Source organism: Dryobates pubescens, chromosome 15, assembly GCF_014839835.1.
Source record: "Dryobates pubescens isolate bDryPub1 chromosome 15, bDryPub1.pri, whole genome shotgun sequence".
Classification (NCBI taxonomy): Eukaryota; Metazoa; Chordata; class Aves; order Piciformes; family Picidae; genus Dryobates; species Dryobates pubescens.
Window position 1 is genome coordinate 16197665 of NC_071626.1, and position 9449 is coordinate 16207113.

The following is a 9449-nucleotide window of genomic DNA, read 5'->3' on the forward strand; positions in this document are numbered from 1 at the left end:
CTTGGCCTCTGTGGCAGAGACAATTTGATGCTACACTGATTGTACTTTGTTTAACAATGGATGGTATTAGCAGAAGCAGACAGGTTGTGAAAGCTACTGGGCTCCTCAACACAACTTTCCCCTGTTACTTACAATGAATCTGGAATATTCAGGTCAAACTTGGGCTCAGTAGTCAGTCTGGGCTCCATATGTGCTGGATACCCCTGATCCAACTGGAAAGCATACAGTTGCCCCATTTGGAAAAAAAAAAAAAAAAAAAAAAAGGATCTACTGATAACTGGCCTCTGTCACAGCCTCTCCACATGATGACAGAAATTAGCCATGCCCTTTGGAGGTTTCTGGCACCAGAAAAATCTGGCCACCACCAGCCATCTGAGGAAGCCTCAGTTTGGGATGGTTTCAGGGATACCAGTTAGTATTAGTCAGAACACCATAGGGACCTTCCCACTATGTCTGTGATGGATTCTTAGAAGAATCTGGAAACTAGACCATGCAAAGACCACACACAGTAACTTCCTTTCACATTGCCACGAGGCCTTGCCCCAGTCAAATCCCACAACAGCCCCTGGCAAGTGGAATTTTCAGTTTATGTCATTGTTATTTTTAAATTACTTTTTTTTTTAATTTCTTTTTTCCCCTCTTGATGCCTTTGTTTAATTTTACTGTGCAATCTACCTCAGTTTTAAAGAGACCTGTTCCATGAGCAAGAAGAAGAAGACCAAACGGGAAGAAATGTCAGAGAGAAGAATCCAAGAAGAATATAAGAAACTGGGAACTGTTAGGTAAAACACACTTGCCTTCGTCAGGAATTTGCCTTTCTAGGCAGGGTAAATAAACCTTGATGTGTTTTCCCATGCCATGAGATGTCCAGCCCTCTCAGTTGACCACAATCTTTATCTACAGTGGCAAGCAATGTCTCCTGAAAAGGTTATTTTGCCAGATTCATATTTTTTTCCAAGAGATGATACCTCATGGGGTCCATTCTTCCCAATATATTCAGGTGTCGTCCAGCTAAAATGTTGACAGATCAACTTGCTGAGTATGATGAACTCGGAATCTAGACTGTTGTCTAGACTATGCCTAAATATGAAACCAGACATAGTTTAGAGCTATCCTAAATTACATCTCAGTATCCTCAAGTCACCTTATATTTTTTTCCCATGTGTTTAAAGTATCTGTGCTAATTGACAGCGTCATTTGCTCCTACGCTTTTTAAACTTCAAAAAAGGCAATAGAAAGTGTTTACAGTGGAACAGCAATATGAACTTCACCTTCTAAACACATTTAATCAGATAAGCATGCAAACAAAAACCCAAGCATTTATAAATATTTTCCTTCAGGTCTTGCCCAGGAATGATCAAATTGCAAATGCAGAAGGATATTTTTAGCCTATTTTTAAATAGGTTTAGGTCGCTCTCAGCTGGGAGCCAAATGCAGAATTCTTTAATCCAATCTCTCTTTCCATTTTCTGTGGTTTAGATCATTTTTCTGGAATCAGTTTCTACTTTCTTCTGGACCTTGCTCTTGGGTTTTTGAGACAGCCCTTGGGTTTAACTCCTAGCTTTTTAATATTTTTTTCTTCTTCTTCTTTTCCTTTTAGCTATCCTGAGATGGTGACTGGATTTTTCTTCATCCTGATGGCCTTGCTTTGGTTTACTCGTGAGCCTGGATTTGTACCAGGATGGTCATCCTTTTTTGAGAAGTAAGTGAAATTCCCTCAACAACTGCACAGGAATATGGCCTTGCTTCTACTGACTTCCTGCAGTAATTTTTGTCTTTAGAATATCAAGGTGGTGAAAATGGAAGTCTTTCTTCAAAAATTGGGATTTTGCCATTTAAACTGCATCTGTTCACACACTGACCGATGGCATTCTTTCTCAGTAGGCAGAGTGAATTAAACAGCAGAAGTAAAATAAACATATTAAAAATAGGAGGATTTGATTCTGAAGTTAAAACATTTTAGCACATTCATAGAGAAGCTGTCACTTGGGCCACAATGCAAATAAAAGTTATCATTTTTTAACATTTTATTTTGAAATAATAACTTGGGGCAAAAATTGCATATTTCTTAAGATCATTTTTTAATCCAGAAAATGTCCTTTTCAATTAAATATGACACAGAAGCAAATAATTTCTCTTTTATTTTAAGTAATGTTGAAACATTAAAACATTAAAAGTAACCACAACAGACAATGCATATAAAAGAATAAGTGATTTGTCCAGAGAAGGGCAACAAGGCTGAGGAGAGGCTTTGAGCAAAATGCCTATGGTGTGGCTCAGTTGGTAGCACATAAGACCCTTAATGGGAAGCTTGTGAGTTCAAGCCTGCAGTGGGCACTACTGTCCTCCCTACTCTAGTCATGAGGTCTGTGGTGACAGGTTGGATTCGATGATCTTTGAGGTCTCTTCCAACCTTAGTGATACTGAGTACTAAAAGCCCTACAGGGAAAGGCTGAGGGAGCTGGGATTGTTTAGCCTGGAGGAGGCTCAGGGGAGACCTCATTGCTGTCTTCAACTACATGAAGGGGGGTTGTAGCCAGGAGGGTGTTGATCTCTTCTCTCTACCAACCAGCACCAGAACAAGAGGACACAGTCTCAAGCTGCACCAGGGGAGGTTGAGGCTTGAGGTGAGGAGAAAGCTCTTCACTGAGAGAGTTGTTCGCCATTGGAATGGGCTGCCCAGGGAGGTGGTGGAGTCACCGTCCCTGGAGGGGTTCAAGAGGGGATTGGATGTGGCACTTGGTGCCATGGTTTAGTCATGAGGTCTGTGGTGACAGGTTGGACTTGATGATCTTTGAGGTCTCTTCCAACCTTGGTGATACTGTGATGCTGTGAACTTACATATTCTTCTTGTTTCCATTGTATCCTCATTTCGACAGAAAAATAATTTCTAATACTAGATTTAGCACTCCTCAAAATACTTCTTCAGAATAATTTTTAAACATTTAATTTAAAATCAGTCTACAGCTCCTTTCTAAAGGTTCTCTGGGGTTTGGCTTTCTCCCCAGAACATGTTCACTCTTTCCTGCTTTTTGCAAATACACTATTTCCCTGTGCCTCTGAGTTAAAGGATTTGTAAACCAAAAGGGATTTCGTTTTCACTGGAATGCTAAAAATTACTGAGCAGTGACTGAATCTGGCTACAGGAGTCAGTTTAATAAATGGGGAAAAAACCCTCCAATTTGTATCTTTGATATGCAGGCATATTTTTTTAGATAGCTGCTAGTAAGATTTCAGAAGTAGAAATATGACTTCACCTGCAACAATTTGCCTGGAGCCATGTACTTTGTTTGGACATGTAATTGTTAGTGTGTTTTTATGATAACCTACTGTTTCTTCCCTAGGAAAGGCTACCGAACTGATGCCACCGTTTCTGTGTTTCTTGGGTTTCTCCTTTTCCTGATTCCAGCACAAAAGCCATGTTTTGGAAAAAGGGAAAAAGGTGAGGAGGATGCAGCAAGATCTGGCACATTTTCCAGTGCTTTCCATGATATTTTTCTGTTCTTTGTAAAATGTTCCAAGAGGACAGTTTAATTGTGGAAAGTCAGGTTTCGGTTTCTTCTCTGATACCAGCCCTTCCTACATCAAATCCCCTTTTTAGTTGCTTTAATGAGGTCTGCGGTGACAAGTTGGACTTGATGATCTTTGAGGTCTCTTCCAACCTTGGTGATTCTGTAATTCATATTGTCTTCCCAGGAGATGAAAAAGAGAAGTTGTGTCTCAGACCACCATCTCTTCTGTGTTAAGACAGTTATCAAAACTTAGGACTGGTTTATTAGGAAAGGTTCAGATGGAGAGATACAGAAAACAAGAATGTGTATGTTTTCAAAATTGGCTGCAGATAAGCTCTAATAAACAATTTGGTCAGGCCATGGAGTAGAAATAATTTTTAATGTCATAAAATAAATATAAAAGAGGTCAGTAAATGTCAGATGAAGTTCCAATTTTGCATAATTCTTCCCTCATAGTCTTCCTGACAATCACTATTTCACATTCACCTTTAGGTAGCATGCAGTGGTATTGATCATTTTTCTGTGCAAAGCTTTCAGCAGTTCCATATGAAAACAGAATTTCCTGCATAAAGTCTTATGTAAAGATTACAAATGTATCTAGATGTATATAATGCAGCTTTTAGGAAAAAAGACACTCTCTAACTCCGACTTCAAGAAAATACCCATGCATCTAAAAAAATAATGTCCTTGGGTAAAAAGTAGGGCATTATTCCACTTTACCATGTCCTGCTGGAGAGAGAAAATACCCTTCTTTGAGAAACCAATCCCATTGTACCTCTGACCTTGTAGTCTACAAATGATTTACACATGCATGTATGTAACAGAGAATAGGATAGAATAGGATAGAATAGGATAGAATGCAATGCAATGCAATGCAATGCAATGCAATGCAATGCAATGCAATGCAGTGCAGTGCAGTGCAGTGCAGTGCAGTGCAGTGCAGTGCAGTGCAATGCAATGCAATGCAATGCACCGCACCGCACCGCACCATGTTGGAAGCGACCTTCAAGATCATCGTGTCCAACCTATCATCCAACACCACCTAATCAATTAAACCATGCAACCAAGCACCCCATCAAGTCTCCTCCTGAACACCTCCAGTGATGGTGACTCCACCACCTCCTCAGGCAGCCCATTCCAATGGGCAATCACTCTCTCTGTGTAGAACTTCCTCCTAACCTCCAGCCTAAACCTCCCCTGGTGCAGCCTGAGACTGTGTCCTCTTGTTCTTGTACTGGTTGCCTGGGAGAAGAGACCAACCCCCACCTGGCTACAACCTCCCTTAAGGTAGTTGTAGAGAGCAATAAGGTCACCCCTGAGTCTCCTCTTGTCCAGGCTAAGCAACCTCAGCTCCCTCAGTCTCTCCTCATAGGGCTTGTGTTCCAAGCCCCTCACCAACTTTGTTGCCCTTCTCTGGACATGTTCCAGCAAGTCAACATCTTTCCTAAACCTAAACTGAGGGGCTCAGAACTGGACACAGTACTCGAGGCAGCCTAACCAGTGCAGTGTACAGGGGCAGAATGACCTCACTGCTCCTGCTGGACACACACTTTTCCTGATACAGGCCAGTATGCACAGTCCCTCAAAGGGCTATACAATGAAACACAGGGGTTGGTAACTATTCACATCAACAGAGTGACCAAAGGGAAGTCAGGACATTTGAAATACTTATGCTGCATTTTCAGAGGCCGAGCTAACCAGAGAAATAGTCTACATACTTCTTCACCTCTCTCACAGAGAGTTCTCCAGATAAGTTATGTGCATAGTTCATGATTCCTACTAGTGTGAAAAACGTGAAGATCTGTGTCAAAAGGCTGAGGTAACACTGGCCATACAATTGCTTTTTTGATGTAGGAGATGGTCAAAAGTCAACGGACATTAACACGCTGGAACCCATCATTACCTGGAAGGACTTCCAGAAGACCATGCCCTGGGAGATTGTAGTGTTGGTTGGAGGAGGTTATGCCTTAGCAGCTGGATGCAAGGTACAGACTTAGATTCCTCTTTCTTAAAACAATTATAAGCTTGGACACTTATCCCTTTGTATGCTTGCCAGTTTGGATTTTTAATGTGGCTACTCCCTGCACTCAGTGGATAGCGATCTAGCTAACAAAAAGATGGTTAAGGGCTCAAGTCAATTGTGTAAGTGCCTGACATTTCTAAATATTCCTTCCAGGCTGGTAGACATGACACAAGATCTGAGGGAGACCTTACACTTTTTTCAACTAGCAGCTAACCAGAGGGGCAACATCTGAGCTGCCACTGAAGGCTCCTTTCTGGGCAACTGAGTCAAGCTCCTAGCACTAACTGGATAAATCATACTCTAGGCTACATCTGCACCCAGCATATTCCATGAATACACAACTAGCTCTCCTATAAACTCCTATATGTAGACAACTAAATCTGTGCATTTTAATCTCAAAACTAATTCTATCCAGACTGTGTAATCTTTCATCACCAATGTGCAATACCTCAGTCTACATGCTGAAGAAGGAGAGATCAGCCTTGGTGCCTTCTTAGTGTTATTAACTGCCAAATGTATCTCTTTGTTCCTAGGGGCAGGTATGTATTAGGCACAGCAGTGAAATACAGTTTACGGAACAAAATGAAACACAGAAAGCATTGACCTAAACTTTGTTTATTTTCTGGTGGGATTCTCTGATGCCAACTGCCCCAAAGAGAAGAATCTGTTTTACAAACATGCAAACTATTTAGTTATTCTTGTGCTTCTGTCCTTTCCTCAGACCTCTGGCCTCTCTACATGGATCGGACGCCAAATGCTCTCCCTGAGCAGTCTTCCCTACTGGGCTGTAACCCTGCTGGCCTGTATTTTGGTGTCCCTGGTAACAGAGTTTGTTAGTAATCCAGCAACCATAACCATTTTTCTGCCTATTTTATGCAGCATGGTAAGTGAAAACAGTGATATTTTTAGCCTGTCATTCTATAATGGACTAGCAGTTACAGGAAAAAAATATCTTATCTTCTTTTATATGATGTGAAGCACAATGCAGGTCATGTCTCCCTACTATAATAAATTTATGTGATTCTCCCAAAGTACAGTATGCCAACAGCTCTGAGGTAACATGAATGTACAATCACACTAAAATAAGCAATTGTGTCTGCATGGTTTATGAGCTCAAATTTACCTGTGTTCCATGCAGAAAGAGACTCTCTTAAAGAAAAAATTTAGAGCAGCACTGTACTTTCAGCAGTCTCTCTTTTTTGACTATAAAAGTAACCTGGAGCCACTTCTCTTTCCAAAATGAAGCTAGCCTTGTGATACCTTTCCCTTTGATTATAAAACTAGGTCATAGCAATGTAAATAAAAAGGCCAAATTTCACAACCACTGAAGGCTGCAGTGAAAGAACAATTATTTGGACTATCATAAATAATACTGCATCATTACTTCTTGCCATGTGAGTCTGGACCACAACCAACTGGTTTTGTTAACCACCATTCAGGAGGACTTTACATGCTAGTCTCAGTATCTTCAGCAACTTAAAGTTCTTCAGGTCAATCTATTGTGACTTCTTTTGGACAAAGACTGAAGCAGCAGTCAGTGTTAAGATCTGGAAGACACAACACAGAGGGACACAGGAGCAAAGGCTGCCTAGTGGTAGCAATCTCTACCCTCCACCCTCCTCTCAAAAGAAACCCCTAGAGTATGACCAGCTCCACATTATAGCACTACTCTTATTCAAAACAAGCAAAGAAAAAAAGACTTCCACACTTAAAATGAGAAATTAAGGAGGTGAGATTCACAGAATCTTATCTTCATATAAAGCAGAGAGGTTCCTTTCATCCTAATTGTGAGCAGTGGCTTTTATTGTTTATTTCTCTTTCCAGTCAGAAACCCTGCTTATCAATCCTTTATACACCCTGATTCCTGTCACCATGTGTATCTCATTTGCGGTGATGCTGCCAGTGGGTAACCCTCCAAATGCCATTGTCTTCAGTTATGGGCACTGCCAGATTAAAGATATGGTGAGTCTTGAGATCAGACACATCCTCCCATGCTTCATGCAACTTCAATACCTTGTTCCCATGTCCTGCAGCCAATAATAATAATGATTATATTGGTGGTAATTTAAAGTCTTATCTTTATCTGCACTGATGTAATGTGACTGAGCTATTAGTTTAAAAACATCCACACATCTGCTGCAGGATAGGCATATATGTCATCTTTGTTTTTATGAAGGCAATAGTCCAAAGAAGTATTAAAAATATACAATCCTTTGCTTTGATCTGTTAAGAAAAACAACTGAGAGCATGAGAAATTAGATATATGACATGGCTCCACGGGAATTCATGCAGTTATCACCCTGCTACGTGTGGTACAACTCCCCATTCTGATTATCTGATTGAGAATTTCAACCAAGAAGCTCAGCAGTTTTCTAATGACCTGCATCAGCCTGACCTTTGACTATCACTCCTGAACACTCCCACAGTGTACACTGTGATACATAATGCCGTGGGGTTTTGGGGCTCTAGAAATCAGTGTACAGAACTTTTCACACTATATATGTGTCAGTATAAATGCATAGATGCATGCTACTTTTCCATGGTAACTGCTTTTGATCAAGTTGTCATTGATTGTGTTCTGATGCATTTTGTTTTTGTAGGTGAAAGCTGGCCTGGGTGTAAACCTGATTGGCTTAGCTGTTGTCACGGTGGCAATCAACACCTGGGGAATTAGACTCTTCCAGCTGAATACTTTTCCAGAATGGGCAGCAGTCAGCAACATCACTAGCCAAACATAATCTCTAATGAAAACATTAAAAAAAGAAGGACAAATTAAAAAAAAAAGTGCAAGACCAAAGCAAGTTGGGACAAAGTATTACACTTATATTTCACATATGAAAGAAAAGAGAAAATTTGTATATAGATAGAACTAGGATCCATAGCAAAACCATGAAGAAAATCCACAAGGACGTCTTCTGCACAAGCTTGTCAGTTCTGAAAATCAGTGTGAGTTAAAAGGAGAGAGAAGCTTTGCTGTATTGTTGCTTTCCCTGTGATACTATAACTGAAAAAGAAAATAATAAATTGTCCATATTCTTTGCCTGTGGCTTTTTTACACCCTAGAACAGTAATGTAGGACTTGTACAATGGGGGATATAGGACTCCAGTGACAGAAGACAAGTATACACACACTGCTGAACTCAGAAGTAGGATATTCAGTTGTATCATTGACTTCTATAGAGAATGAAGGATAAATCTTACTCCCAGATCCAGAGTTTCATAAGCCTGCTTCTTTTAACAGCAAGTAACTATTTTTCTTTTGAGGTGACTCATCATGGTGTGGCAAGAAACCACTTTCCCACCTAACCCATATGGCCTGGACAGAAATACAGCCACCAAACACCAGCTACAGCACTTCAAAGGGATAACAGAAAACACCGAACACTTAGGAAGGATTGTTTTTTTTGTCCTCACAGCCCTGGTACAAAGCATCTAATATTTCAATACTTCCAGTTTCTGCTTTGGGAGGAAGAGCTTCAGAAACATAGAAAGTTTTTTTCAATACCTTCTTTCCTTACCATCGTTCTGCAGTGGTAGCTGTTTCAGCGTCGGAAGCTGTGACCAGCAAAAGCTTACCAGGCCAACAGACATGTTGCTCTCCTCTATCTTTGGCTGCTCTTTAGATAGCCACACAGTTACAACTCCAAGGACAGAGAAAGTACAATCTCATCCACGATGGCACTCAGTGCCACTCCATGAGTAAGAAGGGAGAGGGCTGAAGTGGAGTGGTGCTGGTGTATCTCCTCATTGTGCACATTCACTTGGGTATTACACCCACCTGCTCTCCAGTAGCCCAGAGATCAGGAACTTCAAACAGAGGAAATGGTGACATAGAGCAGCTAACTACCAGACCAAAAGGCCAATCTCTTTATTATCTGCAAAGTGAATACCCCAATTTTCTTACTAGATCTCTC

The 9449-nt window shown here is 40.8% G+C and overlaps 1 protein-coding gene across 1 annotated transcript in view; it reads left to right on the plus strand.

The window, feature by feature from the left end:
* Positions 1 to 8308, plus strand: part of SLC13A4 (solute carrier family 13 member 4) — a 29172-nt gene extending 20864 nt beyond the window's left edge. Inside the window, exons 10-16 of the mRNA XM_009903009.2 lie at positions 681 to 782; positions 1601 to 1702; positions 3345 to 3442; positions 5367 to 5497; positions 6257 to 6418; positions 7360 to 7497; positions 8136 to 8308. Coding sequence (XP_009901311.1) covers positions 681 to 782; positions 1601 to 1702; positions 3345 to 3442; positions 5367 to 5497; positions 6257 to 6418; positions 7360 to 7497; positions 8136 to 8273 — 871 coding nt within the window. The 3' untranslated portion in view covers positions 8274 to 8308. The remainder of the gene's footprint in view (positions 1 to 680; positions 783 to 1600; positions 1703 to 3344; positions 3443 to 5366; positions 5498 to 6256; positions 6419 to 7359; positions 7498 to 8135) is intronic.
* Positions 8309 to 9449: the final 1141 nt, after the last annotated feature.